General features: G+C 49.6%; 1 protein-coding gene across 1 annotated transcript in view; it reads left to right on the top strand.

Moving 5' to 3' along the window:
• TRIM3 (tripartite motif containing 3) overlaps positions 1–15,634 on the top strand; it is a 145,970-nt gene that overhangs the window by 56,558 nt on the left and 73,778 nt on the right. Inside the window, exon 4 of the mRNA XM_029601739.1 lies at positions 11,954–12,105. Coding sequence (XP_029457599.1) covers positions 11,954–12,105 — 152 coding nt within the window. The remainder of the gene's footprint in view (positions 1–11,953; positions 12,106–15,634) is intronic.

Genomic DNA, 15,634 nt, shown 5'->3' with positions numbered 1-15,634 from the left:
ATTTCTCTGTTCCCTGTACGTACCTGGATCAGTCCAGACCCTGGGTTATGTCACCAATCCAGCAGAGGGAGGCAGAGAAACATTCTAATGACTCTGACGTATACCCTGGAGCACCACCTGCAGTCCCTCAGTATTTCTCTGTTCCCTGTACGTACCTGGATCAGTCCAGACCCTGGGTTATGTCACCAATCCAGCAGAGGGAGGCAGAGAAACGTTCTAATGACTCTGACGTATACCCTGGAGCACCACCTGCAGTCAATCAGTATTTCTCTGTCTCCCAGCAGAGTTGGACGTCCCTAACCCCTGCAGTCTGTGGTAGTTTGTTATTTTTTAGTCAGGTAGTTTAGGAGTTAATTTTTTGCAGACTTTCTTTTTCTTTTGAAGAGAGCCTGTTCTTTTCATTTAAGTTATTTAAAAAAAAAAAAAAAAGTTTTATTTTTCTTCACAGCCTCCCGGGAGGTTGCCAAGTCCTGGGGGGACTATCCCTCCTGGTTCTGAGGCTGCCGGAGTTGGGGAGGTTTTGAACCCAGCAACCACTCCTGGCAGGGGTGATACCGGGGGGCCCGGCTCACTCACCCTACTTGGAGCAGCTCCTGGGGGCTGTGGTGTTTCGGTCAGGTAAAAAATAAAAATAAAAATAATTCTTCACAGCTGAATAGTTGTTTACTTACCTTTTGGTGTTTGGTGGGCCCGTGCCTTTGTTTTTCGCCGCGGTTTCTTATAGTTTTTTAGTTTCTTTCATAATTTTTATTTCGCGCCGTTTTTTCTTTATAATACCGCGAGGCGCGGCCTGCCGCGCTTGTGGAGATGCGCGCGAGCGTCTCTCCAGGGAGAGTCTCTGTTCATCCTGTCTCCCCGGGGGGGAAGGCTCATCAAGTTGCCGATAACAAAAGGGACTCGGCCACTTCGCGCGGCCCAGCTGCTCTCCTGCCCAGGACTCATTTCGCTGCAGTGCTGGGACTGAGGCACTCCTGTCTACTCTGAGGGTGGCGACACAACAAGCTATTCAGGGGGCTTCTGACCCGCCTCCGCTCTCGCCGCAGCCGGCGGTCCCTGGGGGGGGAGGGGGAGACAAGCTGCGTGAAACAGGGCCATATTTATTGGCTGAAAGCCTAGAGGAGATTTCAGATTCTTCTTCCTCTTCTCCTGCCTTTTCAGGGGATTTTCTTCGTTTTCTTCGCAAAGCTTACAAATCTAAGAAATTTCATAAGAGACATAAGAGACTCTCATCTGAACAGAGGTTAAGCCCACGTTCCTCAAAAAGGGCTAGTCCCACGGATTTGGGAGTGGGGTCAGCTCCGAAGCGTCCCTTTCGTCTGGGTCTGGATCACACATTTTTCTTCTTCAGATGATTCTGAGCATGGCTCTTTACCTATCCCGGACAAGTCCTTGCCGGAGGGGGATTTAAATGAAGACCCTGCTTTGAGTATTAGTTCAGACCCTCATGTTGCGGATGGGGATGACCCCAAAGTAGTCCGCCTGTTTAGAAGAGAGGAACTTAGTCCCTTAATTCCAGCTATTTTACTGGAATTGGGTCTCGAGGTTCCAGTAAAGGATTCTCGGATGGGTGACGTTGACCCAGTGTTGCTTGGCCTTAGAGGTCCCACGACATCATTTCCTTTTTATCTTTCTCTCACTGACCTTATATACCGGGAGTGGGCTACTCCTGAGTTGGGGCTTAAGGTAGTACGAGCCATGGAAAAATTGTATCCATTACCTGAGGAAGCTTTGGAAATTATAAAATTTCCTAAGGTGGATGCCGCTGTTTCAGCTGTCACCAAGAAAACAACTATTCCAGTAATTGGGGCTACGGCTCTTAAAGATTTCCAAGATCGTAAGCTGGAGGTTCAGCTTAAGCGAATGTTTGAGGTTTCTGCTCTTGGTGTCCGGGCGGCCATGTGTAGTAGCTTGGCTTTGCGAGCTGGACTAAGATGGGTCCAGGCTGAAGAGGAAGTTGCTCAAGCTGGTAGACTGGAAGCTACAGTTGCTTATAGTGCAGATGCTTTATATGATCTCATTAGGACCTCGGCTCGCTCTATCGTTGCTTCTGTATCGGCTCGCAGACTTCTCTGGTTTGAGGAATTGGTCTGCAAACGCATCCTCCAAAGCTCAATTAGGGGCTTATCCTTTTAAGTGAAAATTATTATTTGGTAAGGAATTGGAAGATTTACAAATTGCCAGAGGACCGTCCTAGGCCTAGAAGCTCTTTTTCATCTCGCTCTTGTTTTCGGTCTAACAGAAGATTTCATTCTTCTCGTCCGTCGGCTCATCCAGCTAAACAGTCTTCAGGTAGACAACAGAATTGGTCTCAGTCCTTTCATGGCCGCCGCTTTGGTAGACCTGGAACTTCCCAAGCCTCAGGAGGCACAAAGTCTGTCCAATGAGATAAGACCGGTCCTTTCTCCGGTTCCCGTCATAGGGGGCAGGCTGTCTCTGTTTTACGGAGAATGGGCCAGATGTACGTCGGATCAATGGGTTCCATCAGTGATAAATCAAGGTTACGCTTTAGATTTTGTTCGGCGGCTTCACCACTTGTTCCTAATTTCACCGTGTTCTTCCCTACAAAAGCGTCTCATAATCCAAGACTTGCTACAGCGTTTAAGCGACCTAGGAGCTAGAGCCAGTTCCAACATCAGAACATCGGAAAGGTCGTTATTCAATTTTCTTCGACGTTCCCAAAAAGGAAGGAACCTTTCGTCCCATTCTCGATCTCAAGAGGGTCAACCGTTGTCTAAGGATTCCAAAGTTCCGGATGGAGACTCTTTGGTCTGTCATAGCTTCGGTTCACAGAGGAGAATTTCTAGCATCTCTCGACCTCACCGAAGCTTATTTTCATATCGGCATTCGATCCGATCATCAGAAGTTTCTCAGGTTTTGCATTCTAGGGCAACGTTATCAATTTAAGGCTCTCCTGTTTGGATTAGCCACAGCTCCCAGAACATTTACCAAAATAATGGTTGTGGTGGCCGCTCAACTCAGGAAGGAGGGCCTGTTGGTACATCCGTACCTGGACAACTGGTTGATTCGAGCGAAGTCGGAATCTCTTTGTTATTATACAATCAACAGGGTAATCAGCCTTTTGCAGTCTCTAGGCTGGGTGATTAACGAAGACAAGAGTCATCTATTACCTTCCCAATCTCTGGAGTTTTTGGGTGCACGGTTCGACACTCGTCAAGGGATAGTGTTCCTTCCGGAGCATCGCCTTCTCAAGATTCAATCATAAATTCGAGACTTAGTCTATTCCTATTCCTTGTGTGCGGGATTACTTGATAGTTTTAGGTTCAATGACCTCTACTCTGGAGTTGGTTCCCTGGGCCTTTGCGCACATGAGACAACTTCAGGCTGCATTGCTTTCACGCTGGAATCTGGTTTCGGAACTATACCACCTTCCCCTTCCTCTTACAGAGACGGCTCGTTCCAGCCTAGATTGGTGGTTACAGACAGCGAATCTGCAATGAGGTGTACCACTAGAGATTCCAGAATGGACTGTGGTCACTACCGACGCCAGTCTTTCAGGCTGGGGAGCGGTACGTCAGAATACATCTGTTCAGTGTCGTGGTCCGAAGAGGAAGCGCAGTGGTCGATCAGTCTTTTAGAGACCAGAGCGGTTCGTTTAATTGCTCTTCAACCTCTCCTTTGCGGGAAGTCGGTTCGGGTTCTTTCCGACAATGCGACCACGGTAGCATACATCAACCGTCAGGGAGGAACCCGAAGCTTCCTGGTAGCTCAGGAAGCACAACAGCTGATCGCCTGGGCGGAGCAACATCTGCTCAACATCGCAGCTTCACACATTGCCGGGGTGGGCAACATTCAAGCCGACATTCTCAGTCGGCATCATCTCAACCCAGGTGAGTGGGAACTGTGCGAGGAAGCCTATCAAATGATATGCAACAGATGGTCCACTCTGGCAATGGATCTCATGGCCACATTTCAGAATGCCAAAGCCCCTCGGTTCTTCAGCCGCTGGAGGGAAAGAGGAGCGGAAGGAGTAGATGCTCTGGTACTTCCTTGGCCAAGGGATGTTCTTCTCTACATGTTCCCTCCCTGGCCTCTAATCGGCAAGGTTCTGCGTCGGATAGAAGTTCAACAAGTCGACGTTGTCTTAGTGGCTCCGGAGTGGCCATGCCGTCCTTGGTTCGCGGACCTGGTCAGACTAGCACTGGACGGTCCCCTTAGATTTCGAGATCTTCCCTGCCTTCTGTCTCAGGGTCTGGTTTGTTTGGAAGAGGTCGAACGCTTCTCTCTAGCGGCATGGCTTTTGAGAGGCGTTGGTTAAAGAATAAAGGTTATTCAGATGCTGTAGTGACTACTTTATTGTGTTCTAGAAAACCTTCTACATCTTTGGCTTATGCAAGGGTGTGGAAGGTTTTTGAATCTTGGTGTAATGAGCATCAAGTAGATCCAGATCACTCTTCTGTATCCAATATTTTATCTTTTTTACAAGACTGTTTAGCCAAGGGTTTGTCCTGTAGTTCCTTACGGGTTCAAGTGGCAGCGCTTGGATGTTTACGTGGTAAGGTTCAGGGATTATCCTTGGCTGCGTATCCGGATGTAACGCGTTTTCTCAAAGGTGCGCAACATCTATGTCCTCCATTTCGGAATCCTTGTCCTACTTGGAGTTTGAATTTGGTTATTAGGGCTCTGTGTTCGGCTCCCTTTGAACCCCTTAATCATGCAACTTTGAAGGATCTCACATTGAAGGTGGTGTTTCTTGTGGCCATTTCTTCAGCTCGTAGAATTTGAGAGTTGCAGGCCTTGTCTTGCAGAGAGACTTTTCTTAGAATTTCTGATACAGGAATTTCATTACGGACTGTACCATCTTTTTTACCTAAGGTAGTATCTTCTTTCCATTTAAATCAGTCCATAGAGCTTCCGGCTTTTCTGTCTTTAGATCATTTGGATCCTTCCTTTAGGGATCTTAAAAAATTGGATGTACTACAAGCTCTGTTGCGTTATCTTGAAGTTACAAACAATTTTTGATTGTCTGATCATTTGTTTGTTTTGTGGAGTGGCCCTCGCAAAGGTCATAAGGTTTCAAAAGCTACGATTGCTTGTTGGTTAAAAGAGACAATTCGTTCAGCTTATCTTCTAGCTCTTCGTAACCGTCCTGAAGGGTTGAAAGCTCATTCTACTAGGTCCCAGGCTACCTCTTGGGCAGAATGTCAGTTAGTTTCTCCTCAGGAGATTTGTAAAGCAGCAACTTGGAAGTCGTTGCATACTTTTGCTCATCATTACTGCTTGGATGTTCACGCTCCAAGTTTGGCAGCCTTCGGAGAGAGTGTTTTCCGAGCGGGACTCTCTGGGTCCCACCCTAATTGAATCAGCTCTGGTTCATCCCAGGGTCTTGACTGATCCAGGTACATACAGGGAAAGGAAAATTGGTTCGTACCTGCTAATTTTCGTTCCTGTAGTACCATGGATCAGTCCAGACACCCACCCTTTATGTCTGTGTATTATATTTGTCTTTTCGGAGAGTCTGCTCGTTCACTGTTTGGGTGATTAAACCGCCTTTCATGCTCTATTTTTCTTAATATTTTCTTGTTTATTCCCAAGATTTTTTTTTGGATTCTGCTTCCATTTAGGATTTGTGAGTTGGAAATTCGTTCTCCTATTTAGATAGCTAGTTAATATGTTAGTAGTTAAATTTCTGCTTTGATACTGCTCAATACTGATTGACTGCAGGTGGTGCTCCAGGGTATACCTCAGAGTCATTAGAATGTTTTCTCTGCCTCCCTCTGCTGGATTGGTGACATAACCCAGGGTCTGGACTGATCCATGGTACTACAGGAACAAAAATTAGCAGGTAAGAACCAATTTTCCTTTGACACTCTGCCCATGAGGCTGCCTGTGAACGGGTAGAATGTGCTCAAAGACCAATCGGAAGCAGCAGACCATGAAGCAGGTACGCTGAGCTAATAGCTTCTTTCAACCAGCGAGCGATCGTAGCCCTAGAGGCCTTGCAACCCCATTAGGGACCACGCCACAACACAAAAAAATGGTCTGACACATGGAAGTGCCTTGGTTGCCTTCGGGATCCCTAGCTTGGGAATCAGAGTGGTCCAAATCTGGAAAGGACGGGAGTTCCACTGACTGATTCAAGTGAAAGGAGGGTACCACCTTTGGGAGAAAGGAAGGCATGGTCTGCAAGGAGACCCCCGAATCAAAGATTCTTCAAAAGGGCTCCCTGCAGGATAAGCTCTGAAATCCGGCGAGCCGAGGAAATAGCCACAAGAAAAATCACATTTACGGTAAGATCCTTTAGAGTCGCCTGTTTTAAAGGCTCAAATGGTGCCGCACACAGAGCCCTGAAAACCAAGTTTAAGCTCCACAAAGGACAAGGATTCCTGACTGGAGGATGCAAGTGCTTCGCCCCTCGGAGAAATCGTGCCACATCCGGATGCGCGGAGAAGGGCACTCTCTGTATTTTACCACGGAAACAACTGAGGTCCGCTATCTGTACCTGTAAAGAGCTACACGACAGTCCTTTAGCCAGGCCAACCTGTAGGAAAGATAATATATCGGGCTCCAGAGCACGAGCAGGTTCCACACACCCTGATGTAGGCTAAGGAAGTGGAGGCCTTCCTGGAATGCAACAGGGTAGCTACTACCGCGTCCGAATAACCCTTGTTCTTCAGTCTTTGCCTCTCAAAAGCCATGCCACGAGAGAAAAGCGATCTGCCTCTTCCAAACAAATGAGCCCCTGACACGGAAGATCCCGAAACCTCAGGGGCTTTTCCACTGTTAAGTTGACGAGATCCACAAACCATGGATGCCTCGGGTATTCCGGAGCGACTAGGATCACATCTGATGGATGAGTCTCGATGCGCCTGAGACCTTGCCGATCAGAGGCCACGGTGGGAAGACATATAGCAGGACGTGTCTTCGTCATGCGAGAACTAGAGCGTCCACATCTTCCGCACCTGGCTCCAGGTGTCGACTGAAGAAACGAGGGGCTTTGGCATTCCAGAAGGTCACCATCAGATCGACCCTCGGTGTGGACCACTTGCTGCAAATGAGGTGGAAAGCTTCCTCTGAGAGCTTCCACTCCCCGGGATTGACATGGTGACAACTGAGGAAATCGGCTTGAATGTTGTCCACTTCTGCGATGTGAGAGGCTGCAATGCTGGCCAAGTGTTGCTATACCCAGCTTACCAACTGCTGGGCTTTGATCGCCACTAGCAGACTCTTGGTTCCTCCTTGGCAATTGATATAAGCCACTGCCTTCGCATTGTCCGATAGCACCCTGACTGGCTTCCCCTGCAGAAAGGCTTGTAGCACCAACCGCATTGCCTTGGTTTTCAGACGATTGATCGACCACCAGGATTCCTCCCGTGACCATTGGCCTTACACAGACTTGTTCTGGCAAACTGCGCCCCATCCGGAAAGACTGGTGTCTGTGGTGACGACCGTCCAAGCAGGAACGTCCAAGCTCACCGCCCCCCCCCCCCCCCAATGTAAATTGTCCGAGAGGATCCACCAATCGAGATTGGAACGTGCAGAGTCTGTAAGAGGCAGTGGCAGATGAAATTGCTCGGATACCGGATTCCACCGGGAAAGTAAGGCTGACTGAAGAGGTCTCATATGAGCAAATGCCCATGGAACCTATTCCAAGGTAGAAGCCATTGAACCAAGGACCCGCAAATAGTCCCAAACCCTGAGAAGACTGTGAGCTAGCAAGTCCCAAACTTGACCTTGTAGCTTGATGAGCCACTCCTCGGTGAGGAAAAACTTGCCCCGACGTATGTCAAACAGAGCACATAGGAACTCCATTGACTGGGATGGAACCAATTGGCTCTTGGCCAAATTGATCACCCAACCTAGAGACCTCAGCAGATGAAGAATCCCGTCCACTGCTGAGCAACAAAGGGACTCCAACTTTGCCCGAATCAGCCAATTGTCCAAATAGGGATGGACCAACAGGCCTTCCTTCCGAAGCTCTACTGCCACCACAACCATGACCTTGGTAAAGGTCCTTGGTGCCATGGCTAGCCCAAAAGGCAGAGCGCAGAATTGAAAATGGCAACCGAGAGTGGAAAGCCGGAGAAATCTCTGTTGATCGGCCCGAATTCTGATGTGTAAATACACCTCCGTGAGGTCCAGCAACGCTAGAAACTCTCCCTTTCGCACTGAAGCTATGACCGACTGCAGAGTCTCCATGCAGAACGGGGCACTCAAAGACATCTGTTGACCCTCTTCAATTCGAGAATGGGCCTGAATGTGCCTTCTTTCTTGGGTACCACGAAATAGATGGAATAGCGGCCCTTTTGCTGCTCCGCCGGCGGAACTGGAACAATGGCTCCGAGATCGAGTAGACACTGTAGGGTGTCCCTTACCACCTGGTGCTTCTCCTTATACGACCACAGGGAAACGAAAAAGTGGTTGTGAGGGCACCGAGCAAAATCTAAAACGTAACTTTGTCTGATCACGCTGAGGACCCACTGGTCCAACGTCCATTCCTTGTAAAACAGAGATAATCTGCCTTCTACCACTGGAATGGAGGAATGGACCGGCCTCGCCTCATTGGGAAGGCTTAAGGATTCCCGCAGGACGGGAGGTTTCAGATCTACCAAACCACCACCCTCAAAAGGACTGAGACCAGGGCTGTTGTCTGTCGACATTCTGCCTAGAGAAAGAGCCCGACGATCGGGAGGACCGAAATCTCCGATTTCCTTGGAAACGAGACCGAGAGGACTGAAAGCTTCTTGTCTTGGGCTTATCCTCCAGCAGATGATCGACCTTATTCTCCTCCAAGGAGTGGATCATATCCTCTAAATCTTTCCCGAAGAGGCGCTTGCCCTTAAAAGGCAGGGAACCCAACTGGGCTTTGGAGGAGACATCCTCAGACCAGTTCCGCAACCAAAGCAGTCTATGGTTAAAATACAGCTGTATCTTAACCATAGACTGGGAGAGGTTCATAGAAGATCATAAAGGACATCCGCACTGTAGGCCACAGCAGCCTCAAGTCGCCCTGCTTGAACAACCTCCTCCTCCAACAGGGAAGTATTACTCTGCAATTGCTGTACCCAGGGAAGACCAGCTCTTAAGGAGAAACTGCTGCACCTGGCAGCCCGCACTCCGAGGGCAGACACCTCGAAAATCTTCTTGAGCTGGACTTCCAGCTTATGATCCTGGAGATCCTTGAGGGCTATCGCCGCTATCACCGGAATGGTGGTCGTCTTAGTAACAGCGGACACCGCCACATCCACCTTAGGAACTCGGAGGATGTCCAAGACATCTTCTGGCAAGGGAAAAAGTTTATCCATAGTTTTGCTGACTTTCAAGCCAAAATTTGGCGTGTCCCACTCCCGAAACAACATGTCCGTGACCGAAAGATGAAAAGGAAACGACCTGGTCGGACTTCGAAGACCCACCATAACCGGATCACTAGACCCCATCCTAGAGTCTTCCGGAGGGCTGTCAATTCCTAATTCTTCTAGAATCGCGGGGATAAGGGGCTCAACTCGTCCCTTCTCAAGAGATGGACCACCTTAGGGTCATCTCCCTCAACCTGAAGAGGGCTCAGACTGGAAAAAGGATCTTGGTTGCCTTCGGGATCCACCCCTTGAGGGGGCTTGCTCCTGAGATCCTGCTCCTCCAGTTCCGAACTCTCGAAGGAGTCCGGCCCTGTGCGAGACAAGGGGGTCTGAAGGGGGCACTTAGCCTTCTGGCCATCAGCCCCTACAAAAGGTCTGGCCCTCTTAGAGCCCTTTTCTCCTGAATTGGCCCCCTGCGGAATTGCACTGCTCACCGACTGCCTCTTCGCGGACCTTCTGATCTTGAATGCTTTGTGCAGCAATAAAATAAAATCTGAGGAAAATGAGGAAGAGGAGGAGTCTGAAGCCCCTTCAGGGCTGTCCTCCAACGGCAGCATGGGGCTGCCCGCTGTGGGGATAAAGTAGGGGGAGAACTACCATCTCCCTCTGTGGTGCGTGTCACTGCACGAAAAGGGACAAAATGGCATCCATTCCCATGCTCAGCGGAAACGGATCCGGCAGGGTGAGCCGCGATTGTCTCAGACGGCAGGCGCTCTGCGCGAGCCTGCCCCGACATCCCTGGTGCCTCCTGAGCTGCCCTTCCCCCCCGCCCATGCATCATGACTAAAGACCTCCGGGAGTGGTCGACCGAAAAAGCACCACCCTCGGCGGTAAGGCAGGGTCGGCTGAAAAAAAGAAACGGAGAGTCATACCCGGCAGCAAGGCTCTGCGTGAAGCTTCCCCTTTTGTTTTTGTCTCAAACCTGAAGGTCCAGGTCCTGTCCTTTGGGGGTGAGAGAGCTGGGCTCCCTGGTATCACCCCCCAGTGCAGTCGGAAGCACCGGGCAATGGGGTTCTCAACCCCTAACACCCTTCGCCTCAAATACCAGGGGGGGATGGCCCCCGTGGGATCTGCCAACCCCCTGGGAGGCTCCAACACCTGCTCTTCACTTTTTTTTTTTTTTTTTTAAGGCAAAGGAAGCAAACCTAACTACCCTATGTGGCACAAACACTAGTGCCCCTCTCTACTTTTTTTTTTTTTTTTTTTTTTTTTTTTTTCTAACTCCAGACTGTAGGATTTTGCACCTCCACCATCTGCTGGAGACAGAGAAATACTGACGTAGGTGGCACCTCAGGGTATAGGGCAGAGCCAGTCAAAACTTCTCTGTCTCCATCTGCTGGTGGGGAGACAAAACCCAGGAGTCTGGACTGATCCGGGTATGTACAGGGAACTAGAGTTAAGGATCAGCATGCAGGAGTGATCAGGCCATGATACTAAGTCATGGGTTAGCATGCATGGATCATGCTGAGATCTAGGGGTAAGGATCAGCACGCAAGAATGATCAGGCCATGATACTAGTTCATGGGTTAGCATGCATGGATCATGCTGAGATCTAGGGGTAAGGATCAGCACGCAGGAATGATCAGGCCATGATACTGGTCTGAGGGTCAACACGCAGGAATGATCAGGCCATGATACTAGTTCATGGGTTAGCCTGTATGGATCATGCTGAGATTTAGGGGTAAGGATCTAGGGATAAGGATCAGCACGCAGGAATGATCAGGCCATGATACTAGTTCATGGGTTAGCATGCATGGATCATGCTGAGATCTAGGGATAAGGATCAGCACACAGGAATGATCAGGCCATGATACTAGTTCATGGGTTAGCATGCATGGATCATGCTGAGATCTAGGGGTAAGGATCTAGGGGTAAGGATCAGCACACAGGAATGATCAGGCCATGATACTAGTTCATGGGTTAGCATGTATGGATCATGCTGAGATCTAGGGGTAAGGATCTAGGGGTAAGGATCAGCACACAGGAATGATCAGGCCATGATACTAGTTCATGGGTTAGCCTGTATGGATCATGCTGAGATCTAGGGGTAAGGATCTAGGGGTAAGGATCAGCATGCAGGAATGATCAGGCCATGATACTAGTTCATGGGTTAGCATGCATGGATCATGCTGAGATCTAGGGATAAGGATCAGCACGCAGGAATGATCAGGCCATGATACTAGTTAATGGGTCAGCATGTATGGATCATGCTGAGATCTAGGGATAAGGATCAGCACACAGGAATGATCAGGCCATGATACTAGTTAATCGGTCAGCATGTATGGATCATGGTGAGATCTAGGGGTAAGGATCAGCACGCAGGAATGATCAGGCCATGATACTAGTTAATGGGTTAGCATGTATGGATCATGCTGAGATCTAGAGTTAAGGATCAGCACGCAGGAATCATGCTGAGATCTGGGATGGAGTGTTAGCATGCAAGGATGAAGTTGAGGTCTGGTCTTGAGTCAGAATGCAGGAGGGGTCAGACTGATTAGAGGTCAGCAACTTAGGATCAGGATCACAAGAAAGTTCATGGGGCAGTGCATCTGTGATTACAGAGGTCTCCCTGAGGTTCAGGGCTGCAGGTATGGACTGAGGATAGGAGTTCAGTCTTTGGTTTGCTTCTAACCTTTCAGATGATGGAATTTTACTGCGGCTCCTGCGAGACTGCCATGTGCCATGAGTGTACAGAGGGAGAGCATCGTGACCATGTTACAGTGCCACTGAAGGACGTGGTGGAGCAGCACAAGGCATCCCTCAAAAACCAGCTGGATGCCATCAAAAGCAGGTGAGGTGGGGGAGATACCACATGCAGGTGGTGAGTGCTATGAAAGCTGAGAGGAAGGTCTGGAGAGGCCGTATGCTGCTTTTTTTCTGAGTGATGTCTGGAAAGGGCAAGAGGCAGGTCTCAGGAATGGGAGAGGAGCATGTTTAATTAGATTTCATTTTATTCAGCTTGTTACTTGCTAATATACAAAGTACTTTTCGGTGAGGTACAACAAAGTAAATGCATGATAACAATGAATATACAATTCATTAAACAACAAACAAATAAGACAGATGTCAAAATCAATGCGATACAATCACAACAAATCTAAAAGACCAGATTTGGCTGTTACCTGTAAGATTAAAATTGATTAAAATAAATATTTGCTATTGATAGCAGGTGACGAAGTAAGCGATAAGTACCAATTAACAGAGATCATGTTAGGTGTGATGGATGGGGGAGTGTCATGGGTGAGTGCAGTGGCAAACGTAAGGTCGGGAATAGAACCGGAGTGGCGTCTAGGACATGAGAACCATATTTATTTATTTATTTAACACTTTTCTATACCGACCTTCATGGTTAAAAGACCATATTAGATCGGTTTACATCGAACTGGGGGACTGAACCAAAGACAATAGTATAAAACAGGAAAAAACAAAGTTACATTCAACAAGGAAAATAAAACTTGGAGACATAGACTGCTGGAAGAGAAAAGGCCTAGGAACGCAGAAGACAAGTATAAACGATTGGTGAGTCAGGGGAGGATCTTATTGGAAACTTCCAGGAGGTACGGCGATCCATAAAAACCTTGGCTAATGTGTATCAGGGGGATCTGAGAAGGCTTGGCGGAAGAGCCAAGTCTTAAGGTTTTTTTTTGAATGTTGAGAGGCAGGGTTCCATTCTGAGGTTGGAAAGGATATTGTTCCAGATGGCTGGGCCTGCTGTCGAAAATGAACGATCTTTGGTCGTATATGCTGGCAGTACCCTCTGTAGTGCATATGCTGGCAGTACCCTCTGTAGTGCATATGCTGGCAGTACCTCTGTAGTACTTATGCTGGCAGTACCCTCTGTAGTGGATGTTGCTGAGTCTTGGGTGCTTTTTAGTGGTTGCTGGCGGTTTGTCTGTGGTTCTGCCCAGATTTGAAGGACCTTTCCTTGTTGACTGGGAGAGAACTCCTAAGTGTGGGATTTGCCATATAAATTCTATAATTCCGATCCACATGACACTCGAGATTGTCTGCATTGAGCAGGGTGAAAGGGTCTTTCTGTCCATTAGACCTGCATCCTTTTTGTGTTAATAAGAAAGGCAAACCAAATTGGTTGATACAAATAGCTAATAGTTTCTCATTTGAAGGATTTTTCCTACTGGTTTAAAGTTTTTATTTATGCATACTTTTGTTCTGCAAGTATGCAATTAATTGTTCAGTGGAAATTTCCTAGCGTGTAGCAGATGGACTCAGGACCAATGGGTATAGTGTACTCCTGCTAGCAGTTGGAGACGGAGTCAGATTTCAATCTGACGTCAGCTCCTAGTACAAATACCCCTGCAGGAAGTGCAGCTCTTCAGTATTCTCCGTCTCCATAGCAGTTCGGGACTCTGTGCACGCTCGCACAGCGTTAAGAGTATTTAACCAAAGAAATCCAAAACAGAGAAGACAACTTACCTCTGCAGACGAGCCCCGCTCTCCTGCGGTGATACCTACGGGTCCCTCCCCCAGTCGAGATTCCAGAGGTGATTTCCACGATCCCTCAGAGGTGAGCCTCGGTCCGGCAGCCGGCTCCCAGCGTGGACTTAGCCCCCGACATCGGGTGAGGCTGAGAGGCAGCGGGTGCAACTTCGAGTGCAGTGGTGAAGGTACTTTCCCTCTCCCCCCGCAGCCGGAGACCACCCGGGACGAGACCGGGAAACGCCGAGACAAGGTAAGGTAGAAAACTTTTTAAAAGTCTCCGGTCTCCGAGGCTCGAATAGCCGCACAGATCGCCAGCCGGCGTCAGTGCTACCGGGTTGATCAGCCCCATCCGGGCTAGACCCCGGTCCGACACGAGGGTCCTCCCACGTGGAGACCCTCCGAGGTGGTAGCCATATTGCTCGTGTGGTCACCTACGCCATTTCCATTTGATCGCCGCCCTGTCCACCGATTCGATCTGTGCACACAGAGGCGAGCTGTACGCACAAAATCATTTGTGGGCACACCGGTGTGTGCCGGGTGCATAAATAAACCCCGTGAGCACAGTGGCGCGCGCAGCTTTTTGAGTGCGCATCCGACCTACACGCACAACTTCGGCACACCCGGAGCACATAACTCAGCCTCCCGGCATACGCTTGAACGCACAAACCGGAGTTTTTTCTGCGCACACAAACCATGGCACCACCAGACAAGAAGCTCAAGGCTCAGGGCCTCTGCCCAGCATGCCACATTAGAGCTGTGCAACACGAAGAGGCCACAGCCCTGTGTCTACAGTGCGAGGAGGCTCTGGGTGAACCAGGCCAAGGTCCTCTCCAGCCGGCACTGGGATCCGGTTCCACTGACAGTACACCGGATCTGGCTACCCCCAGCGGGATCCTCCCTCAAACGGGGCTCTCCGGGGATGCAGCACAACTCAATTTAGACCCAGCATCTTTCTCCTGGGTAGATTTCTTCAAAGCCCACATAACCTTGTCCACATGCATCCGGTGCCCCCGATGACACAACCACAGCCTCCCCCAGAGGACCCTAACATCCCGGGGCCCTCTAAACCCAGAGAAGTGCCCCTTCTGCCTCAAAGCCCCAACATAGGGGACACAGACACCTCGGATGAGGATCAAGACTCCCTGGAGGAAGGAGAAATTCCTCCAGGAACGGAACCTTACCGAACTATGAGGCGGTTCTTCGCCAAAGACGAACTATCAGACCTCATGGCTCACAACCTGAAAGAGCTCGCTATCCCAGGCACAAGTGCCACAGGGGAACCGAAGACAAACCCCCTCCTCGAGGGACTCCGTCAGGCCTCCCACCATTTTCCTTTGCTGCAAGCTGTCCAACAGCTGATTGACCTGGAGTGGGAGTCCCCAGAGGCCACGTTCAAAGGTGGGCGGACCCTGGCAGCCATGTACCCCCTGGACCCCACCGCCAAAGATCTCCTGGCATTCCCCAAGGTAGATGCCATGGTCTGCGCGGTCGCTAAGCGCACTACCATCCCAGTCGAGGGAGGAGTGGCACTCAAGGATGCCCAGGACAGATGTTTGGAATCCATCCTCAAACAGTTATTCAACATTTGTTATGTCACTACAGATCGCTGCCTGCTGTGCCGTGGTGACACGCGCCTGCTTATCTAAGACCAGGAACGCCACCACTCCCGTCGAAGCACGGATGCGACCTCCGACCTGGTGTGCAGCGTAGCAGAGGCGTTTCGTCCGTCGTGGCAGCCAGAAGACAACTCTGGCTCCGAAGCTGGTCGGCCAACACGACGTCCAAGACGAGACTCATGAGAATGCCTTTTAAGGGAAACCTCCTGTTCAGAAGTGAACTGGGGATTCGCCGACAAATGGGGCGAATCCCCACTACCATGG

This window comes from Rhinatrema bivittatum, chromosome 5 (genome assembly GCF_901001135.1).
Source record: "Rhinatrema bivittatum chromosome 5, aRhiBiv1.1, whole genome shotgun sequence".
NCBI classification, from domain to species: Eukaryota; Metazoa; Chordata; class Amphibia; order Gymnophiona; family Rhinatrematidae; genus Rhinatrema; species Rhinatrema bivittatum.
This window is presented reverse-complemented; position numbering and strand designations above follow the sequence as displayed.